At 46.3% G+C, this 27,541-nt stretch overlaps 1 protein-coding gene across 1 annotated transcript in view; it reads right to left on the bottom strand.

The window, feature by feature from the left end:
• The window catches only part of TECPR1 (tectonin beta-propeller repeat containing 1), a 79,697-nt gene extending 54,358 nt beyond the window's left edge, over window positions 1-25,339 (bottom strand). Inside the window, exons 1-7 of the mRNA XM_044274470.1 lie at window positions 25,221-25,339; window positions 18,619-18,865; window positions 16,508-16,690; window positions 14,710-14,832; window positions 14,360-14,485; window positions 12,613-12,787; window positions 7,262-7,362 (exon numbers count right to left, since the gene is read on the bottom strand). Coding sequence (XP_044130405.1) covers window positions 7,262-7,362; window positions 12,613-12,787; window positions 14,360-14,485; window positions 14,710-14,832; window positions 16,508-16,690; window positions 18,619-18,843 — 933 coding nt within the window. The 5' untranslated portion in view covers window positions 18,844-18,865; window positions 25,221-25,339. The remainder of the gene's footprint in view (window positions 1-7,261; window positions 7,363-12,612; window positions 12,788-14,359; window positions 14,486-14,709; window positions 14,833-16,507; window positions 16,691-18,618; window positions 18,866-25,220) is intronic.
• Window positions 25,340-27,541: the final 2,202 nt, after the last annotated feature.

Genomic DNA, 27,541 nt, shown 5'->3' with positions numbered 1-27,541 from the left:
TGAACCTTTGGCCCAGTTTGAGGTCCAGAGCACTCAGGATCAGTTTTTCATTAAGAATACTAGCAGAAGGACCCGGCTTCACACGGGTATATTTTATCCAATTCATTTAATGTTTGTGTGTGTCGTTAAAAGATATTGACAGTATCCCCCATAACAGTGACCTCTACAGCACCGCGCCCCTTAACACTAACCCCCCACAGTGTCCGCCACTTTAAAATGAGACCTCCACAGCAGCCCATCCCCTTAACTTTGACCTTCACAGCAGCCTACCCCCTTTAACAGTGAGTTTCACAGCACCCCATTCCCTTGACAGTGACCTCCTCAGGGGCGCGCCCCCTTAACAGTGACCTCCACAGTACCCCGCTGCTTTAACAGTGACCTCACAGTACCCTGCTGCCTTAACAGTGACCTCCACAGCAGTTGCCCCTTTAATAGTGGCCCCTGCCCCCTTAACAGTGACCTCCACAGTGTCCGCCCCTTTAATGCTAGGGATACACAACGACATGTGTCGTGCGACATTTTGTCTAAACAATTTTTATAATGATAGTCTATGGTGTCGCACTACGACATGTGACTGTCACGGCGGGCGTGCACTCAGACTCACAGATAACCCACCAACCAGGGGAAGGGCGAGAGACAGGGGAAGGGTCGCCTTCCTAGCTAATCCCTGACCTCTTTCCCTGCACTGCTCAGCCCACATGCAGACCTTAAAGGTAGGTATGAGGTGTCCCCGTGCCTGGGCTGAAAAAACCCTAAATTCCCTGAGATGGTGAAGAGGGGAAATAGGAGCAGCCTGCTCGCACAGAACCCGGATGGGAGAGATGACACAAAACAACCAAACTAGAAATCCCACTCATCTTTCTGAGCTGGAACAGACAGACAACCTACCTTCCTTCCTAGCTTCCAAGACCACAATGATTAGTATAATCCGCTCAGAACACTGGGATGGTGTGCTATTTAAACTAATGACCCCACCCAGTGCACCTGATGAGAGGCGGATGAAGCACGGCTCCAAAACAACACTAAACTCGTGCTGCTATCCTGGCCGACCTCCGCACATCGTCAGAGTGGGGGCATGACAGTGACATACTGCGACCGGACAGTTGCAAAAATCCATCCAAGATGGATTTTTATGATACTGTTGTGTCGTAGTCTCAGCATGTCACAGTGCGACACATAGACTATCATTATTAAAATTGTTGCGCGACATTGGTGCGACATGTAGCAGTGTAGTTGTGCCCTCTGTGTTGTGCGACCTATTGTCGCACAACACACGTCGTCGTGTAGCCCTAGCCTAAAGCTGACCTACAGCAGTGAAGAAAAATGGCTGGGTTGTTATGGAAACCTGGCGTAAAACTTTGTGTATGCGGAGACCAGGGGCGTACTTACCATAGCGGCAGACCATGCGACTGCTATGGGGCCCGGGGCAAGAGGGGGCCCAGATGGGATCATCCCCTCTTCTACTGGGGGTGAAAACTTGGTCAGGACTCTTTCCTCTAAAGAAACAACTTTTAGCAATTGAGGCAGTGGGAAAAAAATGGCCCAAGGGTCATTGAAAGGGGTTTAGGCAGAAACCCTTGTGTCCTGTGTGGGGGGCCTGGTTTGATCCTTGCTATGGGGCCCTTACTTCTCTATGTACGCCACTGGTGGAGACTAAGGGCCTGCAAGCTTCTATTGGCTGATAAGGGACATGTGACCGTGTGTATGGCAGTTGGGATATGAAGAGAACACTTTTTGTAAAATCTGTTTCTTTTCCGTTTATTGGGGGACACAGGCTTTGACCATGGGTATATTATAGCTGTTGCTGCTTGGAGCCGGACACTAAGCACACCGTGTAAGCTCCTCCCTCTTCAGCTATATCCTTTCCTACAGGGACCAAGCTAATCAGTTTAGTGCAAAAGCAGTAGGAGAAGCAACAAAAAAATTAATTTAAATAAATAAAAAATATCACACCATTTACAAACCCAGACCCACACAGGTCCGAAAAGGCCCCTAAACAAAAGACTGGGTGGGAGCTCAAGGCTCCAGACTAAAAAAAATATCAAGGAGCCATTGGCTCCTAACCTGAAAAATTTAGTCGCCAAATTTAAATTTTTAGTCGCCAAATTTAAAATACATTTAAATTACGGTATAATAATAAAAAAATAAAAAACACGTCTTACCTAGGGTTGTTACGATACCAAAATTTTGACTTGATTTCAATACCATAAAAAAGTATTGCGATACTCGATACCACGTGAAAAAAATAAAACACCAAAAAAGCTGCGTGCATTCCACATTTTATGGAACGTCTGGACCATAATAGAACAGTCCTAACTTAATTTTTGTCGGGACAAGGTGACAAAAAAATTGCAAATTGCACGTTTTTTTAGTATTTTTTTTTCTGTTACGGCGTTCACCGCATAGGAGATATTTTTAAATATTTTAATAGTTCTCACTTTTTCGGGCGTGGCGATATGTAATTTTTGTTTATTGTTTATATATTTTATATGTAAAATTGGGCAAGGGGGTGATTTAAACTTAATATTTTGGTGTTTTTTTTTAACCTTTTATTTTTATTTGTTTTACTTTTTATTTAATACCTATTTACCCCCTTAGGGGCCAGAACCTGGGATCTTTCATCCCTTTTCCTATTCACCCTGATAGATCTCTATCAGGGTGAATAGGACTTCACACGCTCCCTGCTGCTCCGTGCCCTGTGCACACAACAGCAGGGAGCTGACTATGGCAGCCAGGGCTTCAGTAGCGTCCTGGCTGCCATGGTAACCGATCGGAGCCCCAGGATTACACTGTGGGGCTCCGATCAGAACTGCCACTGCCACCAATGATAATACTTGGGGGATGGGGGGCGCACTGCACCACCAATGATTATAATACTTTGGGGGGGGGGGGGCTGCACCACCAATGATTCTGATTTATAATACTGGGGTTGGGGGTGCACACTGCGCCACCAATGATGAATATCGTTTATGCCTGAATACAAACGCAAGCTGCGCTGAGGGTGCTGGACACATCCCATTCTAGGCACCCAGCCTCTATCACTGCGCGCTGCGATCCGCCGCTATTAACCCCTCAGGTGCCGCACGCGCAGACATAGAGGCTGGGGGCCGGGTATGGGATATGTCCGGCACCAGCAGCCTGCGTTTGTATTAAGCATAAACGATATTCATTGGTGGCGCAGTGGCCATAGCCCCTCCCCCCCTCCTCTCTGCTGTCAGCCCATTGGTGGCAGCAGTACAGAGGGGAGGGACCGCCTCCTTCTCCCCTGTGCTGTTGAGAAGAACATAGCACGCGCTGACAGCAGCGAATCCCATGTCAGTTTGTGAAAGCGGCAGAGCAGCGGCGGGTCTAGGCGCAAATGGTGACAAGACTACAAAGTCTTGTCGCCATTTAGCAATTCTAGGTCGCATTTACGACCATTTTGGTCGCCATCTGGAGCTGTGTCCCCCAATGAACGGAAGAGAAACAGATTTTATGGTAAGTACAAAAATCTAGTTTTCTCATCTGTATCATTGGCGGGCACAGGTTTGACCATGGGACATTACAGAGCAGTCCCCAAGGGTGGGCATAACAAGTAACCCTCCAGTCAATCAGAGAACCGCCGTCTGCAAAACTCTACGCCCTAGAAAAGCGTCAGCAGACGCGAAGGTGTGCACTCTATAAAACTTGAAAAAAGTATGCAACGACGACCAAGTAGCCGCCTTGCACACCTGGAAGGCCAAAGCCCCATGATCTACCAACCAAGAGGCCCCCACTGCCCGTCCAAATGAGCAGTCACCCGGCAGGGTGGGGCCCGGCCATTAACGCGGTACGCTTCCACAATGGCCAAACGAATCCATCAGGAAATGGAAGTTTTCGACGCTGCCAGCCAGAAGAGACTTGTTTGGGCTCAAGAACACAAGGAATGGACATTAGACCAGTGGAAATTTGTGCTTTGGTCTGACGAGTCCAAATCTGAGATCTTTGGTTCCAACCACCGCGTCTTTGTGCGACACAGAAAAGATGAACGGATGGACTCTACATGCCTGGTTCCCACCGTGAAGCATGGAGGAGGAGGTGTGATGGTGTGGGGGTGCTTTGCTGGTGACACTGTTGGGGATTTATTCAAAATTGAAGGCATACTGAACCAGCATGGCTACCACAGCATCTTGCAGCGGCATGCTATTCCATCCGGTTTGCGTTTAGTTGGACCATTATTTATTTTTCAACAGGACAATGACCCCAAACACACCTCCAGGCTGTGTAAGGGCTATTTGACCATGAAGGAGAGTGATGGGGTGCTGCGCCAGATGACCTGGCCTCCACAGTCACCGGACCTGAACCCAATCGAGATGGTTTGGGGTGAGCTGGACCGCAGTGAAGGCAAAAGGGCCAACAAGTGCTAAGCATCTCTGGGAACTCCTTCAAGACTGTTGGAAGACCATTTCAGGTGACTACCTCTTGAAGCTCATCAAGAGAATGCCAAGAGTGTGCAAAGCAGTAATCAAAGCAAAAGGTGTCTACTTTGAAGAACCTAGAATATGACATATTTTCAGTTGTTTCACACTTTTTTGCTATGTATATAATTCCACGTGTTAATTCATAGTTTTGATGCCTTCAGTGTGAATCTACAATTTTCAGTCATGAAAATAAAGAAAACTATTTGAATGAGAAGGTGTGTCCAAACGTTTGGTCTGTACTGTATATAGATTGCTGTTGCTGTACTTTGCTCCGTTCAGGTTTCCCTCAACCCTGACCAGTCTCCTTGTCCCAGCTGCTAAAAAAAAACACCCCCACAGCCTGATACTGCCACCACCATGCTTCACTGTAGGGGTGGTATTGGGCAGTGCCTGGTTTCCTCCAAACATGAGGCTTAGAACTAAGGACAAAAAGTTCAATCTTGGTTTCATCAGACCAGAGAATCTTGTTTCTTGCAGTCTGAGAGTCTGGGACCACCGGGTTCTTGGTAAACTCTCTTACCAAGGCCCTTCTCCCCCGATTACTTAGTTTGGAAACCACTTTTGGTTGTTCCAAAATTCTTTCATTAAAGAATTTTGGAAACCACTGTGCTCTTGGGAACTCTCAATGCACCAGTCATTTTTTGCACCCTTCACCAGATTTGTACCTCCGCACAATCCTGTCTCTGAGCTCTACAGGCAGTTTTTTTTCCTCATGGATTGGTTTTTGCTCTGATATGCATTGTCGGGTCTGAAACTTTATACAGACAGGGCTGAGTCTTTCCACATCATGTCCAATCAACTGAATTTACCACAAGTGACTTCAATCAAGGTGGAGAAACATCTCAAAGATAATGAAGAGAAATGGGAGGCCCCCAGGGCTAAATGTCAAGTTTAATAGTAAGGTCCCTTTCAGACGAACGAACCCCACGCATCCTACTAGCAGCGCGAATATGCTGCAGCTCTCGTCCTGACCTCCCTAGTACTGACTAGGTCAAATAGCATTATATTGATTTATCATGCTATGTAACCCATAGAGGTCTGTAATGTATTGTATAACACTGACATAATGCAGTGTTATCCAATACATTACAGAACTGTAAGGGTTACATAGCATCATAAATCAAGATAATGCTATGCGACCCTGGCAGTGCTAGGGAGGTCAGTACGGGTGCTCTCCCAGACACACGCTGCGAGTCCAATGTGTGGAACTCGCTCGTCTGATAGGGGCCTAGAGAGTCTGAATACTTAAGTCAATGCAAAATTTCTAAAATTCTTGTTTCACTTACTCATTATGGAGTACGGAGTGCAGAATAATGGGGATAAAACTATGGGGGTCATTTCCAATCAGAAATACACCTATATTAGGCTTATTTCTGGTGTAGATTGCGACGCAAAGGTTATTTGTGCCGCAATGTGTGACTTTTCCCCAATCACGCCAGGTCTAGGGGGGTGGCATGGGCCCGCCTCATTCATCATTTTCTACTCCTGTTTTAGGCATAGAAAATGGTCTAAATGTAAGACAGCAAGGAAGCTGTCTTGCATATAGAATCGGCGGTGGATACGACTAAGTTATGTAGAGGCCGGCACCAGCGCAGGGGCTTTATTAAGACCGGTGACTAAAACACTGGTCTTAATAAATGACCCCCTATTTTTTTTTTTTTAGGACAAGGCTGCAACATAACAAAATGTGAAAATGGTGAAAGGGTCTGAAGACTTTCCAAATGCATTGTATACAGGGCTACACAGCCTCAAGCAAATAGTATTATACAGCACCCAGGCCTGAAGTGAAGGCTACTGTTTACACCCCTTGTAGACCAGGACAGTGAATGGGCTAATGTATGTATCCCTGGAAGTTTAGGGAAAAATTATTATTAGTATACCTGGTGGTCTAGGACTGTTAGGGGGTTAATTCCAATATCCTTGGTGGTCCTGTGCAGTAAAGAGGTTAATGTCTGCATGCCTCGTGGTCTATGGCACTAAGGAGGTTAATTACAGTATCCCTGGTGACCTATGACAGTGAGGGGGGTTAATTTAAGAATCCCTGGTGGTCTACTACAGTGAAAGGGGTTAACGGCAGTATAGCTGGTGGCCTGGGGCAGTGAATGGTTTAATGTAAATAATCCTAATGGTCTAAGGGACTGAAGAGGTTGATACAATAATCCTTGGTGGTCTGATGAAGGGTTCATGCTGTGTGTACAGGCCACAGGATATATCAAAAGTTAGTCATAGATGTAGGTCCAAACTCTGGGAGAACAGAGGTGCAAAAATATATCAATAAGCAAAATAAGTCATATTTTTGAGCAACTGAATTATTTCTTGGCCTGGGATCATAATTCAGCAGCTTGCTCTTACATTAGGCAGGAATTGCACTGGGCCAGGAATGTCCAACCTGCGGCCCTCCAGCTGTTGCAAAACTACAACTCCCAGCATGTCCAGAGAGCCTACAGCTATCAGCAGGGCATGGTGGGAGTTGTAGTTTTACAACAGCTAGTGGGCCGCAGGTTGAGCATCTGCACTAGGCGATGAGCTCCACAACACCCACAGACACCTATAACAACCCCAATAAGCTCTCCTGCAACTTTTTGTTGTTGTTTTTTTTAGCCCAGAGACATGTCAGGGAATCTATGGCGCAAGCTATTTTGACCAGCGCCTATTCATTATGTAAGTAAATAAGGATTTGGTGTGGCACATCACACGCTCCATGACTCATACATTATATCTGTGAATGTTTCCAGTGTTTCTTGCTGAATGAATGGCTCCTTTAAGAATTAGTAAGTGAAAGGAGCTGACCTGAGATAACATACAACGCTTGCATGACTTACTTTGCGTTCCTTAGTCACAGCCCAAACCACGTGAACACCAACTGACACATGCATGATCCTATCTCCGGGTATGGGGGCTTCCACAATCTCCCAGGAAACACCTGTCATAAGAAACACGTCATATGTTAGATCAAAGACTTTCACAAAGAATGACAAGATAATCATGTGTCAGCTCCGGAGTAAACAAATCATTTCCACGGCTCGAGTCAGACTAACGCTGAAAAATAAAGAATTTCTGCTGTGCAAAAATCAGCATAAAAATACAGACAGCAGCAAAACAAGGATCATTATAGGAGACGCTTAATCACATGATAAAAGTGACACACAAATTCCTATGAAAGTTGTCCCACTGGTCAGCTGCAGGGGTGAAGTTGTATTAAATGGTGTCCATACAAATAAAGGACTGTTCACATAATACACAGAGCGGCTAAGTAAATTAGTTTGGCTAATATTAACTTCTACAATGCCTATATGCCCAATCCAGGAGTTGTGCTGATTTGAAAACCCTTTAACTCAGCCTAACAAGTATTTAAAGGGGTTATCCAAAGTATAAAACATCTTCCCTAATGCCCTGGCCCCTTCATATAGGTTATACTTACCTTGGTCCCTGACAACCGCATCGCTTCTGATCCCCGTACAGCCACCGCTGCATCTTCCCGTCACCAAATCAAAACATTTGGAGATTTTTGTAAAACTTACCAGTAAAATCTCTTTCTCGCTCTTCATTGGGGGACACAGAGACCATGGGTATAGCTATGTCCTCTAGGAGGCGTTGACACTAGTAAAAGCGGTTAGCTCCTTCCCTGGCAGCTAAACCCCCTCCAGCCTGGAAAGAGAGCTTCAGTTTGTGTACACGCAGTAGGAGAAGCAAGCCAACCAAGAAAAAACATGGAACACCAACCATGCCAAGGACCCAACGCGGTTCTAACCAGCAACAGCCACAACTGTGGCCGGACAACAATACTGGGTGGGTGCAATGAAGAGCGAGAAAGAGATTTTACTGGTAAGTTATACAAAAATCTCCTTTTCTCGCTCATATTCATTGGGGGACATAGGAACCGTGGGACGTCCAAAAGCAGTCCACAGGGAGGGAAAAAAACACAGCCTCATGGAAACAAGCGTCCCTGCAGGCATCTAGGAAACTGCCGCCTGCAAGTATGCACCTGGTAAAATTTTGTGAATGTAAGTAAGGAGGACCGGTAGCCGCCTTACACAACTGTGCAGCCGAAGCGCGATTCCTCCGAGCCCAAGATGCTCCCACCGCTCTGTTGGAGTGAGCCGTGGCACCTAAGGGCGGAACCTTGTCCTGGGCGCGGTAAGCCTCCGCAATTGCAGCCCAAATCCAACGTGCAATTGCCACCTTGGAGGTCACCAATCCCTTGCGAGGACCCTCCGGAATGACAAAAAGGGAGTCCGTACGGCGGAAGGGAGCTAAATAGATCTTCAGAGCTCTGACAACATGCAAGTGATGCAATTCCCTTTCCTTAGGGTGTGAAGGAGAGGGACATATAGAGGGAAGGACAATTTTCTTGTTGATATGGAAGTCGGGGACCACCTTCGGAAGAAAGGAAGGAACAGGCCGGACAACCGCTTTATCCTTATGAAGAACCAGAAAGGGTTCTCTACAAGAAAGGGCCGCCAATTCAGACACCCGCCTGATGGAAATGAAAGCCACAAGGAAAACCACCTTCCAGGACAGGAGTCGGAGAGAAATCTCCCGCAGAGGCTCAAAGGGGGAAGCCTGGAGCGCTAAGAGGACTAAATTCAGATCCCAAGGAGGACGGTACTGAGGAACCATATGTGCCACTCCCTGAAGAAAAGTCCTTACAGGCCCGAGGGGAGCCAGAGGGCACTGGAAAAAAAATTTAAGCGCCGAGACCTGACCCTTCAAAGAGCCAAGGCTCAAACCAAGGTCCAACCCTGATTGAAGAAAGGACAGGACCGTAGGGAGAGAAAAATGAAGAGAAAGAATGTTTCGGTGTTCACAGAAACCCAGGAAGGACCTCCAGGTCCTGTAATAGTTCCTGGAAGAAGCAGGCTTCCTAGCCTGAATCATAGTGCAGATAACATCCACCGAAAAACCTCTTCGCTTTAGAATGGCGGTTTCAATGGCCACGCCATCAAATGAAGAGACCTTAAATGCTGATGGAAGATCGGTCCCTGCGAAAGCAGGTCGTCTCTGAGTGGCAGTGACCAAGGAACGCCTCCTGGAAGGAGAACGAGGTCGGCGTACCACGCGCGACAGGGCCACTCTGGGGCAATGAGGATCGTCAGAATGCCCTCCATCCTGATTTTCCGTAGAACCCTGGGCAGGAGGGGGAAGGGGGGAAACACATAAAGGAGGGAGAACCCCTGCCAAGAGGAGGTCAGGGCGTCCACGCCGCAAGCTTCCAGATCCTTTGTGCAGGAAAGGAAGGTGGGAAGCTTCCGATTGAGCCTTGAGGCCATCAAGTCCACGTCGGGGGGCGACCCCAACGGAGACAGATCGCCTCGAATACTCGCGCAGATCTATAGTGGTCCTGCTGAGGAAGTCCACAGTCCAGTTCTCCACACCCGGGATGTAGATCGCTCAAATTGCCGGTACATGGGTCTCCGCCCACCGTAAGATCTCGGCAGATTCCTGCAATTACGGAACGAAGGGATTCCATCCGAAACCGCTGGAGGTGGAGAACTTGTTCAGCAGTTTAAGGTCCAGGATTGGGCGCACCGAGCCCTCCCTTTTGGTGACCACAAAAAGGTTCAAAAAGAACCCCTTGAACCTTTCTGCTAGGGAAACGGGAGAGATGACTGCCCGGTTTAGGAGGGACTGAATGGCCTGGGAAAAGTCGGCTGCCCGCTCGGGGTCCCGTGGAAGACAGGATTGAAAAAAACCTTTCTGGGGAAAGAGACAGGAACTCGATCAGGTATCCTGAGGATACAATCTCGAGTGCTCAAGCGTCGGACACGTGGGCCCGCCAGACGTCCTGGAAGAGGAGGAGGCGGCCCCCCACCCTGTTGCCACGTGAGGAACCTGACGTAACGTGAGAAGCCCGCTTGGCCCTAGGCTGTGGGAGATGGGTGCTCTTGCCACCCGTGGCCTCAGAAATAATTTCGTCCAGTCGAGAACCAAAGAGACGGGTGCCAGCAAAGGGGAGACCGACTAAAGAATGCTTGGAAGTCGCGTCTGCTGCCCACATCTTCACCCAAAACTCGCAGCGTAAGGTGACTGCAAGTGCCGAAGAGTGCACGATGAGAGCGCCAGCGTCCAGGGACGCCTCGCAGAGGAACTTCCCTGCCTGAATGATTAGCTGTGCCAAGGATCGGAGGTCCTGAGCAGGGACCTCGGATACTAAGACCTGGTCCAGCTGGCTGCCCCACTCAGAGATTGCCTTTGCCACCCACGCGGAGGCAAACACGGGCCTAAGGGCTGACCCCATGGCTGCAAAGAGGGACTTCATCAAGGATTCCATCCGACGATCTTCAGCGGACTGAAGGAAGGATCCATCAGCTATAGGAATAGCCGTATTTTTGTCTAGCCGTGCTACAGGTGGGTCCACCTTAGGAGGGGATGTCCACGTGGAAACGCAGTCCGCTGGAAAAGGATATAGGATGTTCAGTTTTTTGGGGGCAGAAAAACGCTTGTCTGGGTGATCCCAAGCCTGGGAAACCACCGCCGAAAAATCATTATGGCGAGGAAACACCTTAGAGGCCCGTTTTTGACCCCCTGCTGGTCAGTAGAGGGGAAATCGTCCTGCACCCAGAAGCTGTCGCCCGAGCCAGAAGCTCTGGAGGGTGCATCTGAAGGAGGCGCAGCCTGCGCCGTCGGCGGATTCTCAACCAAGCAACCCACTATAGATAGGGTGGATTGGGAGATTTTCGATGGCCTGGAGCAGGCATCTACTTATCTGTCCAGCCGCCATCTTCACTCTTCCTCTTCTCCAGCAGGGTCACCCCTTCAGATACTGGCACTGTAGTGGCAGGAAGCTGGAAGAGGGACTTGGATGAGTGACCCTTCTGCTGGCAGGATGCAGGGGAGCAAGGCTGCCCTGGTCCACCTTGTCTTCTTGTGGGGAAGGAGGCAGCGTGGCGAACCAACGCTGGCGTGCTCCCCAAGGAGAACAGGGAGGCAAGGCGACCACTGTTTCTCACCTAAAAGAAGAGAAAAAAATAATAAACTAAAATAAAAAATCTTCAGGAGATCCCTGCAGAGGAGGTCTTGCCTTCTATTGACACTAGAAAAGACTGAAGCTCTCTCTCCAGGTTGGAGGGGGTATAGCTGCAGGGGAGGAGCTAACAGCTTTTACTAGTGTCAACGCCTCCTAGAGGACATAGCTATACCCACGTTTCCTGTGTCCCCCAATGAATATAGGCGAGAAATAGCCAATAGAAGGTCGCAATGGGGATGGACCTCCCTAGCATTGCGGGTGACGCTAGAGAGACTCATCCCCGTTGCAGCCTGCTACTGACAGCTCCCCCTGTCGACGGATGTTTTGATTTGCACGTCGGGGAGTTGCATCGGCGGACATGCGGGATCAGGAGCGACACGCGTGCCAGGGAGCGGGGTAAATATAATCTATATGAGAGACCCAGGCATTAGGGCCATGTTTTATACTTTGGATAACCCCTTTAATATCCAGAGGGTAGGTGATAAATGCCTATTCATTTGGGTCCTGCTGCTGGGACCAAATAATTCCTAGAAAAGGTGGTCTTGTAGCCCCCATTTCAATGGAGCAGCGATTGAGCATGAGCACTGCCACTCTACTCTAAGTCTATGGTAGTGATGGAGATAGCGGATCACAGTAGCATGCCTTCCGTCTTTCTGGTCAGTTATAAAAAAGTATCCTCCAGGAAGATAGCCCAAATTAGTGATAGACTTAATAAAGTTAAAGGGGTTGTCCAAAGACCAGCATGCATCACCTATCCAGACTCGGAAAAGTGTCTGATCACTTTAGTCCTACAACTGGGACCCCCAGAAATCACTAGAATGGGGGTTTTGTGTCTCCCATTTGAATGGGCCATGACTACTCCTGCTCTATTCAAAGTCCATGGTACTGATGGAGATGGAGTACAGAAGCATGCATCCTCATCTGCTGCTCTCTTCATACGGGTGACACGGGACCCTGTTCTTGTGATGGGTGGGGGTTCCGGCAATATATGGGAATGAAAAGGAAGGATTCGTTAAGAGGCACTGCTAGATTTGATTCATCCAGCCTCATTGTCTATTACCATGCTAGGTGGATGGGGTTTCTTTCACCCGTGTGTTCTTCATATTTCAGTAAAGAAGAATGTGGCCACAGCCCTTTAAGACCAGTTGCTGTACAAGGGCTTACGAATAAATAATACACAAGAGCATATGATACGGTGAGATTTACCTTTAGGGTTATTCCTGCCGATACCTTTCCTTACAATGGCCTGTCCCTCCCATAAAGCAGCCCATAAGAGGTCGTCGGGGCCGCAGCTTATCTGTATGACCTCACTAGGCGTTTCTATTTCTGACCAGGATGATCCTTCAGGATTGGCATGGCAGACATCCTCTCTGTACCAAACCTGAGAGAAAATACATAATAGTAACTGGACATTTTAATATTTACCAAAAGAACATCAAAGTCTGGTGTTCGTATTCATATGGTCCAATAACACATCTAATAACACTGAGATCAGCGGCGCCTGCGGCGGGGAGGACCGGAGCGCTTCGCTGGAAGAAGCAGGGAACAAAAAGGGGCGAGTATTGCTTCTTTTTTTCATTTTGACCATTTACAGAGGGCTTCCCAAGTTTTTATTTCTGATTATTACAACTGACTAAATAATTTGTGACACGCTTGACCTTTTTCGCTGCCAAGGATTTTTGGATGTTTTACACTTTCAACATGTATAAATAAAACCTAACTTACAAAATAAAAAAATCACCCTAACCACCAGCATTATAAACTACAAAGGCACCTTTGTGGAATTTTGTGTCAAAATGTAATTTTTCATAAAAATTGCATAAAAGTTTATATTAATGGTTAAAATACATCCTCCCTAAATATTATAAATGAGGGGGGCTTTTTTTTTTTTTGAAAAAGAAGGAGTAACAAGATGAGAGCTTGCTCATCTAATAACCCCTTCTGCACATCAGCGTTCAGCCTTTCCTTGTCCTGCTCCGTTCTAGGAGTAGGAGAACGGAAAGGAAGGATTCAACATATAACTGAGCTGAGCAAAGCCTATGGGCCCATTGACTATAATGGGGTCCGTTAGGTTTCTGCTAAGAGGAAGATTTTTGCGGTGGAGACAAAAGTCCTGCACGCACAACTTTTGTCTCTGCTTCAAAAATCTTTCTCTGCGCGGAAACCGAACATACCCCATTGTAGTCTATGGGGCCCGTAGGTCCGTTCGGCTCAGTTATGTGCCCAATCCATCCATTCCGTTCTTCTACTCCTAGAACGGTGCAGGAGAACGGAAAGGCTGATGTAAACTCAGCCTTACCAGGGCCATATAACGCACACCAAACATTTGCATTTCTCCCGCTGCCTTTCATGCTCTAATCTGTGCCGTCTTCAAGGGAATTTGAACTGATCTCCAGGAACCCTTGTATATCATATGGTTGTAGGATATTAAAAATGATGGGGGTCATTTATTAAGACCAGTGTTTTAGACACCGATCTTAATACTCCTTTAGCTGGCGGTGGATGCGCTGAATTTATGTAGCTGGCCTCTACATAACTTTGTAATATCTGCCTGTCTAAATCTACACCCGTTCCCTTGCTGGCCTAGATTTTGATAAGTTAATACGCCTAAAACAGGTGTAGAAAATAATAAATGAGACGGTCAGGCCGGCACGCCCTTTTTCCTGCCCAAGCAATCTTTTTTAGACCTGGCATGAGCAGCAGAAAAGGGGTAAAAGTCACAGATTGCGGTGCAAATAACCTTTGCACCACAATCTGTGACAGATATATGCCAAAAAGTGGTGTATATCGGTTTATAAATGACCCCCAATGATTGTTGACTTGGCTGCATCGTATATATTGGACAGTAAGGAGGTACTGAGGTGTATCGTGTCTCCTTGTTATTGATTACAAAAATATTTTGGCTCGCTGTCCTGTCCTATAATATACGTGAATGTATACATTACACTCATACCTTCCCCTGCAAAGAGACTGCCCAAATAGAGAGACGTCCCACAGGTTCATCGATGATGTCCCATCCTCCAACTGATATGTCATTGAAAGGATCTGGCAATTGTTCTTTATCAATGTGCGAGGGAATCTAAGACATGATGAAAAAAATTATATTGTCACTGAACGTTACATATACCATCCAATACTATGATATATTCAAAAGAGAAAATACACCTTAGGGGTTCTAAATAAACGGGTGCATGCTGGACCGCCGCTGCTCCATTCAAACTCCACTGCGCTGCATCCTTCACCTATAGCTTTCATATATAGTATTCCTCACATTTTAAAACGCTCATGCAGAAGAAAATGTACCTTTGCCCAGCTGTTTCTAGACTTGTATCTTCTGTAACGGATCCATCTTCTGCGCCGGACACAAGAATTCCACTTCTTATCCTTTGTGTATGTTGCAGGGAAATCTATAGCGTAAGTCCAGCCCTTCAAGTAAAGGGACGACAATGAAATGTGTGAAGAAATGGGTACGGAGACTAGAAGATAATACAAGCACCTTACAACTGGAGGAAGGTTTTAAAGGGAACCTGTCACTTGTACTATGCTGCTGTCACTGAGGGCAGCATAGCACAGACGGAACCATTGATTTCAATGGTCTGTCACTGCTGTGATGACATTCAGTACTTTTATGGTACCGACCTGACAGCAGACCAGTACTATAAAAGTACTAAATGTTATCACAGCAGTGACAGACCACTGAAATCAGTGACAGGTTCCCTTTAAATGGTGGTTGATAACTGGAGAACGTTCAGTAAGTTCCTCTTAAGACTGACAGACATTAAAAGATGTGCCAAGGACTTTTTCTTAGAATATATAGACTAACAGATATTACCAGAGGTTATCTATGGGCTAGAAGACCTTACCAGAGGATCTCTATAGATCTGTGATGGCTAACCTCCGGCACTCCAGCCGTGGTAAAACTACAACTCCCAAGATGTACACTTGCTTGGCTGTTCTCAAAACTTCATATAAATGAATGGAGCATGCTGGGAGTCGTAGTTTCACCACAGCTGGAGTGCCGGAGGTTAGCCATCACTGCTATAGATTATCAGTTATATGTAAAGACTAGCAGACCTTACCAGAGGTTCTCTATACAGGAGCAGATGTTACAAGAGGTTCTCTATGGACTGGAAGCCCATACCAGAAGATCTCTATAGATTATCAGTTATCTGTAAAGACTGGAAAACCTTACAAGAGGTTCTATATACACTAGCAGACCTCAGAAGTTCTCTATGGACTTGCAGAACTTACATGATGTTCTCTATAGACTAGCAAATCTTACAAAAGGTTCTGTGTGAAGTAACAACCCTTACAATAAGTTCTCTATGGACTGGAAGACCATACAAAAGGATCTCTATAGATTATCTGTTTTCTGTAAAGACTAGCAGACTTTACATGAGGTTTTCCATGAACTAGCAGACCTTACCAGAGGTTCTCTATACTCTAGCAGATCTTACAAGAGGTTCTTTATACATTAGCAGTCCTCACAATAGGTTTTCTATGGACTAGAAGACCTTACCAGAGGATCTCTATAGATCTCTATATAGTTATCTGTAAAAAGTAGCAGACTTTACAAGAGGTTCTATATAGACTAGCAAACTCACAAGAAATTATCTATGGACTTGTAGCAAGAGGAGTGGAGTAACAGGCCTTACAAGAAGTCCTCTATGGACTTGCACACTTTACAAGAAGTCCTCTATGGATTTGCACACCTTACAAGAAGTCCTCTATGGATTTGCACACCTTACAAGAAGTCCTCTATGGATTTGCACACCTTACAAGAAGTCCTCTATGGATTTGCACACCTTACAAGAAGTCCTCTATGGATTTGCACAACTTACAAGAAGTCCTCTATGGATTTGCACACCTTACAAGAAGTTCTCTATGGACTAGTAGCCCTTACAAGAGGTTCTTGATGGACTATCAGACCTTATGAGATGTTCTCTATAGAACAGTAGGGGTTCTCCCCACACTACATAACATTACAAGAACAGGGATATCATAATTTTTACTTCCAAACCAACAGAGAAAACTGCATTGTGTACAGTCTATTGTGTTTATGATGTGACTGCTGTCTGCAAATGGTCCATGGGTTACTTACCCCTTTCTCTGTGGGTTCTCCTCCTATGTTCTCATCCACATACCAATCTGACTCCCACTCCCAGTGTGATGAGGGTAGATTAAAGCTGTCCAGAGGTTGGTGTTTCAGACCGGTGACGTCACTCCACTGCCAGCGGTCACTGGGCAGAAGCCTGTCACAAAACCCGTCCACTGGATTCCAGCGCTGAGAACACAGACAGAAGCTGAAGTTAATGAATAAATCCAATACGTGACAGTAATACGGTGTATACCATACATCTTTAGGGAGGTGATCCCATCATGTAGAGGACCACCGTTTCATAGGCCAGTTTTTCTGCAGTGTGATTTCTAGTACTCTTTGCTGTGGTTTAGTCAATCTGTCCTCAGTAAAGCAACAAAACAGTGCCCCCTACTGTGCAACGTATGACATAACCTAGAAAAGCTGACATTTACTCACATATAAAGTATTGGTTTAAAGGGTCGCCTGTGTATTTAGTACAAAATGTAGCGCAAGGACCAAAAATGAACTTATACTGTACAGTTATTAATAAACTCGATGAGTCCATCAAGAAGAAGGGGGTGATAAAATCCAGGAGTATACCAAGTATCTTATGACCACCTAAAAGCAGAAAATATTAACCCCTATAAGACCTGATGATTTTCCATTTTTGAGTTTTCATTTTTCACCCCCTGCCTTTCCGGAGTCATAATGTTTTTATTTTTTCTTTCACATAGCTTTACAAAGGCTTGTTTATTGCGCTGTCTAATAGCACTATTTCAAATTAAATACAATACATCAGGAAACTGGAAAAAAAAAACTCCAAATGGGGTAGAATAAAAAAATTAAAAAAACGCAATACCGCCACAGTTTTATGGGTTTCGTTTTTATGGAGTTCCCTATGCAGTAAAAATGACATTTCAACTTTATTCTCCTGGTCAGTAAGATTACAACAATACCACGTTTATATCATTTTTATTTTGTTTTAATACTAAAAAAATAACTTTGAAAAAACTGATTATTTTTCTTTGCATCGCTATAGTCTGACCCCAGTGAGGGTTCACGTACCATTCTGGAATGTGTATGATTTTTTGTTCACTTTTTATTCAGTTTTTCTGGGAGGTGAAGTAACGATAAAAAAATCGGCCAATTTGATTTTTTTTTCCTGTTACGGTGCTTGCTGGACAGGATAAATACGTTTATATTTTAATCGTTTGGGCATTTTAGGATATGGCAATACCAATGAGCTTTACATTTCTTATTATTTAATTAGATTTTTAATATGGGGAGATTTTTTTAAAGTCCCCCTAGAGGACGTGAACTTGTGATCATCTGATTGCTTCTCCCATAGACTGCAATGAATTACCATTGAGGTCTATGGGTGATTCAGTGTGTTCCTATTGATATCCTTCACAGGCAGCGCTGCATAGGAACTATAGCTGTGATAGCCTCGGACACCTCCCAAGGCTCGAGGCTATCACAGCAAATAAACGACTTTCCCGATCTCGGTGCAGGAGAGCCTATTGGGCACCAGGAGCACAGTGCTCCTGAGGAAAGGTCACTCAGATGCCCTCCGACACCCTGCCCTCCTTCACAATTAGCTGTATCGGCGTATATAGGCGGCGGAACTACAAAGCACCGTCAACTTTGTAGTGGGGGAGCTTGTTACTACAGTACTTCTATCATTGACTTCAATGGGAGCAGTGCGGTAGTTACGAGCATCCTCCATTACCAGGTTGACGGAACTACACTCGAACAGCTGATCGTCAGGGTGTCAGATCCTGAGGATAGGTCATCACTTAGTAAAGACTGTACAGCCCCTTTAACATTCCCCTTGTCAATGGAGCAGGAACGAGCACAATCTGACTTTTCCCAGTCAGTGCTGGCAATGTCAGACTGTATAAGGACACATCCTATTGACCCTATTATGGCAACATCCAGTTGTCAGTTCATTTAGATATTTCCAAGAGGGGTAGCAGAGGAACGGGATAATACAGAGTTGCTCCAGAATTGTTTATTTTATGGGTATTTACTGAAAGAGACATGTCAGGAGAGCTGACCGATCCTCCTGATGTCGATCACTCTATGTGCGGAGCATGCTGGGACTTGCAGTGCTCTGCAGTGGAGCTTTGTACCTGATTCTCATATGTCTCTTCTTGATATCGGATGGGTAAATCGCTGGTATGTACGTAGACGTAGGTCTGATGGTTGCAGGCTATTCCCCAGCAGCATGCTTGAACGGCAGAAAGCCGCTTGAACTCCAGCTGTCCGTCCTTACACAGTTCCCACTGCTGCCCATCTGTGGATAGCGTGTAAACCTTGCCCCAAATATCAGACGCCCACAGTACGGTGCTTGGCATTCTCCAAATAGACCCTCTGCAGCTGTGGATGAGAACGGACAAGATAAGCTCACATTCTTCTAAGCTCCTGAACTCTAATCTCCCAGCATCCCTGCTTGTTCATTGTCTGTATCTGCATTCTGGAAATCACAATTTTTTACACCAATCTCAGCACTGGAGGTGTGAGCCGCACTACTATCTTCTATGGGTCCCCGCACAGTGGACAAAAAATATGGCATCAGACCATGGGTGTAATACTGGAAGGTGCCAGCAGAAACAATGGTGTTAGGTGTTTGCTTGAGATATCCGGCGCATGCCCAATACAAAATCAGTGAGGGTGCCGGGCGCATGCGCAGAAGATGAAATGGAGTCCGATGCCATAGATTTGTATTGGGCATGCGCCGGATCTTGTAATGTCGGGAACAACAGAAGCCGCCCAGCGAAGTGAATATTGATGAGCTGGGCGGCGCTTCAGAACGGCGGTTGAGGGGAGGCTGCCTGGGCAGAAGTGAAGCAGAAACGCCGCCCCTTGGGCAGAAAGACGAGCAATTCTAACAGGTTATAAAACATAATTTTACAGTATTCATAAGGTGGACAGGGGTTATAATTATATGTTTTATTACACAATAGAAGACCTGTGCTGTCATATATACATAATTATGCTTATTCGGCCTGTCAGTGTCCCTTTAACTTTGTGCCGTCATCCAATAAACCTTATCTCTAAATTAATAAAAGGTCATAAACACTTATTTAAAGCCTGTATTAGACAACACGATTCTGCCAGCGATTGTCGGGAAGGAAGTGTTCCTACCCAGCAGTCACCTGCTCACTAGGAGAGGAGACCGCTGCTATTATATGCAGCGATCTCCTCCTCAGTATGGAGAGGAGCAATAGTTATAGCATCGCTCTTCCCTATACTGAATCATTGTTTGCCGGCAGCAGATCAGATTAGCACAGATGAGCGTTTGCTCGTTCATTGGCGGCAATATTGCACTGCCAGATCGTCACTAACGATCATTACTACAAATGCTCGTTAGCAATCATCTGCCTGTCTAATACAGGCTTCCGTATGAGGAACCATTCACTTCAATGGGTCCGCAAGAAAAACGGGAGTTACTCTGTGTGCATTCAGTTTCCGTATGTCCGTATTTCCGTTCCGCAAGAAAACAGAACATGTATTATTATTGTCCGTATTACGGACAAGGATAGTACTGTTCTATTAGGGCCAGCTGTTCCATTCCGCAAAATACGAATGTGCACGAGCCCTTAAAGGGGTTATCCAATTTCTCAAACAGCCCCCCCATGTGCCGGGCCCCTCACAGGTAATATACTTAGGGCTGTTTACACGAGCGAGTCCATTGCGGGAATCACGCTCCGTGTGTGAGTGTAATCCTCCGCTCTGGACTTGCAGGAGAGCACGGCATTATCATGATTTATAATACTATGTGCCTCTGCTTGACCTTATTTCTACAGAATCATACTGACAGCTTTATGTCACTATGATTCTGTGGGAAAAAAAGGCCATGCAGAGAGACATAGCATTATAAATCATGATAATGCCGTGCGCTCCTGCAAGTCCAGAGCGGAGGATTACACTCGCACACGGAGCGTGATTCCTGCAATGGACTCGCTCGTGTGAAACAGCCCTTATTAGCCCGCTCCCCTTGCCACTCCTGGTCCCCGCACCGCCGCTGCTGCTTCTCCCTGTACACGGATGTAACTGTGAGGGGCCCAGCACACAAGGGGGGGGGGGGGGGGTTGGGGCAGTTTGAGAAATTGGATAACCCCTTTAAGCCACATTCCTATCAGTAAGATAAGAATCGAGCTATAATTAATGTTTATAAGATCAGAGATAAGGAGCCATCAGCTAAGAGCAAAAATTCAGATCCTGCTACTACATAAACTCAAAGCTGTACAGAGAAAAGGGTTCAACATTTTTAGTAAGGACCAATTGAAAAAATGACTTTTAGCTCAAAATGAGTACAATGCAATAATAAAAGAAAATGCCCTCAAAAGGTATACATAGCCTTTAACTTTTTGCGTACTTTATATACGTTGCGGGGTAGGCTCCTATCTGTAATCCGAAGTATAAAAGTGCCAGGTTACATCGCAACCGGCAGCCCGTGCCACTGCAGATCGCTGTTACCGCACTGTCACACTTTGATAGGGCCAGGTGTGATGACATTTACACTGCCTGGTCCTATTAATCAAAGTGCAGAGGGCGCGGCAGTTGCAGAGAGAGCAGAGCCACTAGGTGTAATGGCAACGCCCCTGTTGCTCCTAGAGGCTCCTTTGCATATAATAAAACATTATGTTTCTCAGCAATGCGGGCACATATGAACATGGGAACAACACAGATACATGTGCGCTTGGCAGCTGAAGGCAACAGGTCAGCCAGCTTCATAGGTACAAAACTGCTGACAGATGCCGTCTAATAACTCTCGAAAAGGTCTTATATGACAATAGGCTGGTATCTATAAAACCACAAAACCACATGATGCAATAAAGCAAAGTCTGACTTTTTTGTCCAGTGAAATTGCTTTTTGCCTTACCACTAAGACTTATAAATTATAAAGAAGGTAGAATATGCGTCTGAGTAATGCATTAAGGGGGTTGTCTCACTTCAGCAAATATCATTTATTATGTAGAGAAAGTTAATACAAGGCCCTTCATAATGTATTCTGATTATCCACATTGTTTTGTTTTTTGGTTCGATTCATTTTTCCATCACATTATACACTGCTCGTATCCATTGTTATGACCACCCTGCAATCCATCAGTGGTCGTCGTTCTTGCACACTATAGAATAAAGCACCAACCTATGTGCGCTCCTATGGTCCCGGTCACCAGAGGGGCCGACACTTTTTCCTATAGTGTACAAGCACGACCACCACTGATGGATTGCAGGGTGGTCGTAACCTCTGGATACGAGCAGTGTATAATGTGATGGAAAAAATGAATGAAGCCAGCAAAGGAGGCAATAGGGACAATCACAATACATTAGTAAGTGCCTTGTAGTAACTTTTGCTGCATGAAATGAGACAACCCCTTATGAAACAAGTGGCTTCTGGTACACTAGCGAGATTTTAGGTAGGTGTGCAATTATACCAACCTTTGCTGATCGGGGAGGTCTGACCGCAGGGACCCCAACTGGTGAGAGGGGTGACCAAGTCCAGGCGCACTGCAGCCCCCTAGTAAATGGAGCACCTGCTGGCCAGGCCTGGGGCTGTGCAAGGAAACATTTAGGCAAAGCCAAAACGCCGCAGCCCCTTCATTTTAAAGAATGGTGGACCCCACCGATCAGCAATAAATCGTGTTGGTACAAAAAATAAAAAATTTATATCGGTGTCATATTTCGAAAGATTTGATGAAAGATCATAAGTCCGGAGCACTGCTGAGGTCTGACCGCTGCAGCAAACATGGATGTAGCAGGTGTGGAAATACCCTCAGAGCTTCCTCCTTCTTCTGGTTGAGTCCATGAAATCAGGACACTACAGAGAGCTAGGTTTTTCTCCGGGCCCAGGGTCCACAGCGTGGCTTCTCTCGCTCTGATTGGTGGGTAGTCCCCTCCCTGTCCGCTCCGGCACAGTTGTGCTCCCAGCCTCTCCGCTGTGTACGGAGCTACATACAGCATGGACCGCTCACATGAAGGGCGTTGTAGTGTCCTGCAGACCCTGAGCTTCTCTGTACAAGAGGAGAAGCAGAGGGACTCCAGACCCTTCATGCTCCAGATCTATAGGGGTCTCAGAGGTCAGACCCTACTGATCATAAAGCTATTCCCTATCCTAGTGATATGTCACAACAGCACAAATTGTGAACACCCCTTTAAATAACAACTAAAGGGGTTAAAGAGGTTGTCCCACGAAAAAAAAAAAAAATAATAATATATAAATATATATATATATATATATATATATATATATATATATATTAATTAAACATTTTTCACAGCAGTGCCTGGATCTGAATACTTTTGTAATTGCATGTAATAAAAAATTTGGCATAGCCACTGAGCTATTCAATAAAATCTGTCTGTATAGCGCCACCTGCTGTTTGATTTTTTTCTTATTCCTCTGACCTCCCAGCTGAGGTGGTCACAGATGCTCAGTTCTATTCTTCAACTGGCATTAGCCATATCAACTGTTGTGACAGTTACATGGAGAGAGCGTCAGCAGAAAGGACGCACCCCCTGACCAGTGATAAGAAGAGAGCTGCAGTAGAAAGGACACCACCACCCCCGAGCTGTGATCGTGAAAGAGCTGCAGAAGAAAGGACATCCCATGAGCTGTGAGAGAAAGGTGCAGCAGAAAGGACACGGCCTGAGAATTGAGACGCCCCCTGACCTGCCAGCCGGAAATACTTCTAGCAGAGCAATTACAGCCATGAATGGAGGGATCTCTGGACCCATGTGAGGTACAGGGCTGGTTCTGGCTCTGTTTGAAAGAGGTGGTCATGGACTATATGATCTCAAATCATGTGATAACCTCATTAATATTCCACACGTCAGGCTGTAATATGATGAGATGTATTAAAGTGTCAGGACTGTCAGCTTACATACCACATAACAAAGACTGTGGGCACATCGGTCACGGTGGCTGCAACATTACCCCGAGGAGTATCCCACGTGTACTGGTGCAGAATTACCCGGAGGCAGCGGGACGGCTCCTCTTACATAAGAGCTGAGGACAGCGCGCTGACATCACTTCTCGTGTGCCCTCTACACTGTATGTATTATAAGAAACTGATGGACAGGGCCCGGGGAGAGGTCTATGCAGGAACCTGGCCCTGTCCATCACAGAGTGGAAGGGGCTGACAGAGGAAGTAGAAGGTACTTTCACACTTGCAGCAGAGAATTCCGGCAGGCAGTTCCGTCGCCGGAACTGCCTGCCAGATCCGGCAATCCGGACGCAAACTGATGGCATATGTCAGGCGGATGCGGATCCGTCTGACAAATGCATTGAAATACCGGATCCGTCTCTCCGGTGTCATCCGGAAAAATGGATCCGGTATTAATTTTTATTGCATTTTTAAAAGGTCTGCGCATGCGCAGACCGGAAAGCCGGATCCGTTTTGCCAGAACACTTAAATTAATGCCAGATCTGGCAAGTGTTCAGGATTTTTGGCCGGAGAGAAAACTGCAGCATGCTGCGGTATATTCTCCGGCCCAAAAACGTAAGAGGGACTGAACTGAAGACATCCTGAACGGATTGCTCTCCATTCAGAATGCATTAGGATAAAACTGATCATTTTGTTTCCAGTATTGAGCTCATGTGACGGAATTCAACACCGGAAAACAAAAACGCTAGTGCGAAAGTACCCTTAGAAGAGTCATGGTTATTCCTAATCTCCTGTCCACCTGCTGATGACTGACCGTCTTCTACCTAGTTTTCTCTCTAGGAGAGAACTGCCAATCATCAGCAGATGTGTGCGGAGATTAGGAATAACCAGGACTCTTCTCAGGTAGATTTGACTCTTTTCAAGGCCTGAGCCGCAGTGATTATGATGCTGGTTCTCGGCAACCACTTACTTTTAGCTCATGACTGACACATCGCTGACATCAGCATTTCTGTCACTAATTTATCCTGCCCTCAGTGGGGTCAGCATAACGTTGATGACGGGTTCCCTTTTAAGTTTGCGCTGCGTGAATACACTCCTCAAACAAGATCTGATTAGTTAATGCAGGCGTACAAGGTTCAGGTTCAGGAAGAATTCCGTTATGGATTCCACTACCACGGACCATGACGGCATGCACCACGGAAGCCTATAAGAGGCATTCCGTCATAACAGAAGTGGCCGGCAGAGACTTCTATTATGACGGAATGCGTCGCTCCACACTAGATCTGATCAGAACCCGCCTCTGACTGGGAAATCCGCGCCGTACTTTATACGACGCGGTTTTCTTCACGCATGGTTTTATAAAACGTGTTGAAAAAGTAAAAAAAAAAAAAAAAAAAAAAGAAGGAAAGCGGCTGTCCACGCACAGGTTAGCACCGCTGAAGGGGTCACAAGTTCAGATTTCGGTCATGTGAACATACCCGCAGACTACAGTACAGGCCTCTATCAGTCCGCTATACGCTGTATTACAGCGTGCGCATGACGGCGGCGCAGTCCTGGCGGTCTCTCATCCCCCCCAACCATATGACACACACAAAAAAATGTTTTTTAACTACACAGCCCTCAAAAAGTTGTGTTGGTAATTACCCCGAGCTGCCAGATGGGGCGCTATAACATAGGCGTAAACACTGGCCATATGGACTGACAGATCGCATCCTCATTAACCCTTCCCGTCCCAAGGTACTCCACCATTAACCGAGTAGGAGGTGGGCTTAAACACCAGATAGAAATAAACAAGGCCGTACGGCGGCGGAGATGACCGTGACCGGTGGACCGCTGCTTACCTTGCCGTCCCGGGCTGAACTGACACGTAGGAGCGGCGCCCTGGTCACACACATTGGAGATGTTGACACAGTGCAGCCATTGCTCTGCAGTTTCCCCCCTCCCTGGAGCAGACTGGGAGGGGGGCGGGATAATTCCGAGCTGTGCGCTCTGCCATTGGCTGCTTCCCAGTCAGACTGCGCTGTGATTGGCTGGAAGGAGGTCCACGTCAAATTAGATGACAAAAACAGCGGCACAAGCTTATTGTCTGAGGAGATGACAGCAGTCAGTGGGCAGAGGGGCGGGCAGGAGGGAGCACAGGGCTCTGCCGTCCGCTCTGTTCTCTGTCTATTCTCAGTAGTGTTACTCCTGTCACAATACTATAGGAAGTACCCAAAAAATATGGTGGAAATAGAATAAACTGCACAGGTGGAGCGACAAAACTGGTGCAGAGTGTTGCCGTTGCCCATAGCAACCAATCAGAAGGCTCCTTTCGTTTTCCAAAGGGCTATTGAATAATGAGAGCTGGAATCTGATTGGTCGCTATTGCCAATATCCTATAGACTAGAAAAAGATGTGGTGACCTCTAAAATTCCTATAGAGAACCATGTTAAGGGGTTAGCCGCAAACATTTATAACCTACCCACCCTGGGGGTCTGGTTGTTGGCACCATGGCCGATAACAGGGTATTGTGCATGCTTTACCACCTCTCCACTCTCTGCTCAGCAGTCCATAGACTGTGAATGGAAGGGTGGTTACCGTATGCACACTACAACGCCATTCACAAAGTGGGCTATGCCATCACAAAGCGATAGTGTATCCCACCAATGCTGTCACCATATGAGATAGGATTAACTCTTTAAAGGGAGGTTTCAAGGATTAGATCAGCATGGCTGCTTTCTTACAGAAACAGCACCACAGTTGCCCTCAGGTTGCATCTGGTATTACAGTTCAGCCTCTTACATTTTAGTGGAGCAGAGCCTGCAATACCAGACAGGTGTGTCGCTGCTTCTGGAAGTAGGCAGCCATGTTTTCCTTATTCTGGACAACTCCTTTAAGGGGAGTATTCTGTGCTCAGGCGTGGAACATTTACAGGATATGCCATAAATGTCTGATAGAGGTAGACCCACCTATGTGGAGAGCAGGGACCCCCCCCCCCCCCCCCGACCCGTCTGTTAACGTAACACCCCTAGAAGTGGGTAGAGAGAGCTCCGCACACGTGGCCACCTCTCCATCTGCCTGAATGTTATGGCTGGCATCCAACTCACCGGATGGGTTAGGGGTCCCAGGGGTGCCACCTACAACTTCAATAGGCACCTATAATTTCGGAAACTTATGACATGCCATAATGACAAGTTTTGCTTGCTGGCTGTCCAGGTGCTGAGATCCACAGCGATCAATAAAGCCATCAGTCGAGCACTGCACCCCCTTGTAGAGAGCTGCGTAATGTCTCGCATACAGAAGGTCTTCTCCATTATAAGAGCAAGCCCCCGTCAGTGTATTTTAGCAGAGAAACAGGGATGACCGTATATTAATGAGAGCTCCGGAGTCCATTCCAGCAGTACTAAAGCATGTGCTAAATCAGGGCACTCCATCTGTTCTGAAACTACAACTCCCAGAACCCTCCTTTCACGTCTATGAAAATTACAAGAACAGCCGAACAAGTGTGCATGCTGGGAGTTGTAGTTTTACAGCAGCTGGAGTGCTGAAAGTTGCACAAATGCTTGCGGGAGGTGACAGATTCCCTTTAAAGAGCATCTGTCAGCAGATTTGTCCCTATGACACTGTCTGACCTGTTACATGGTCACTTGGCAGCTGAAGGCATCTGTGTTGGTCCCATGTTCATATGTGCCCGCATTGTGGAGAAAAATGATGTTTTATTATATGCTAATGAACCTCTAGGAGCAACAGGGGCGTTACCATTACACCAAGAGGTTCTGCTCTCTCTGCAGCTTCCGTGCTCTCTGCACTTTGATTGACAGGACTAGGCAGTGTAAACGTCATAATGCCTGGCCCTGTCAATCAAAGTGCAGAGAGAGCAGAGCCTCTAAGTGTAATGGCAACGCCCCCGTTGCTCCTAGAGGCTCATTTGCATATAATAAAACATAATTTTTCTCAGCAATGCTGGCACATATGAACATGGAAAAAAAACATTAATAAGGAAGGTGCAAACAAACAAGTCTGACTAAACCCTCAAACTGGTGTTAAAATTGAGAATTTAGCCAATATATCCTTATATAAAGGACAAAGCTGAGCCCGGGCACCGCGCCAAGGTATCTCAAGTAGCTTGGGACCTAACGCTAACCTACCTGTGCCGTATGGGCAATACCAGGAGCCAGTGGGC

This window comes from Bufo gargarizans, unplaced genomic scaffold (assembly GCF_014858855.1).
Source record: "Bufo gargarizans isolate SCDJY-AF-19 unplaced genomic scaffold, ASM1485885v1 original_scaffold_1772_pilon, whole genome shotgun sequence".
In the NCBI taxonomy this organism is placed as follows: Eukaryota; Metazoa; Chordata; class Amphibia; order Anura; family Bufonidae; genus Bufo; species Bufo gargarizans.
Note: the sequence above shows the minus strand (reverse complement) of the source record. Positions and strands in the feature narration are given on the sequence as shown.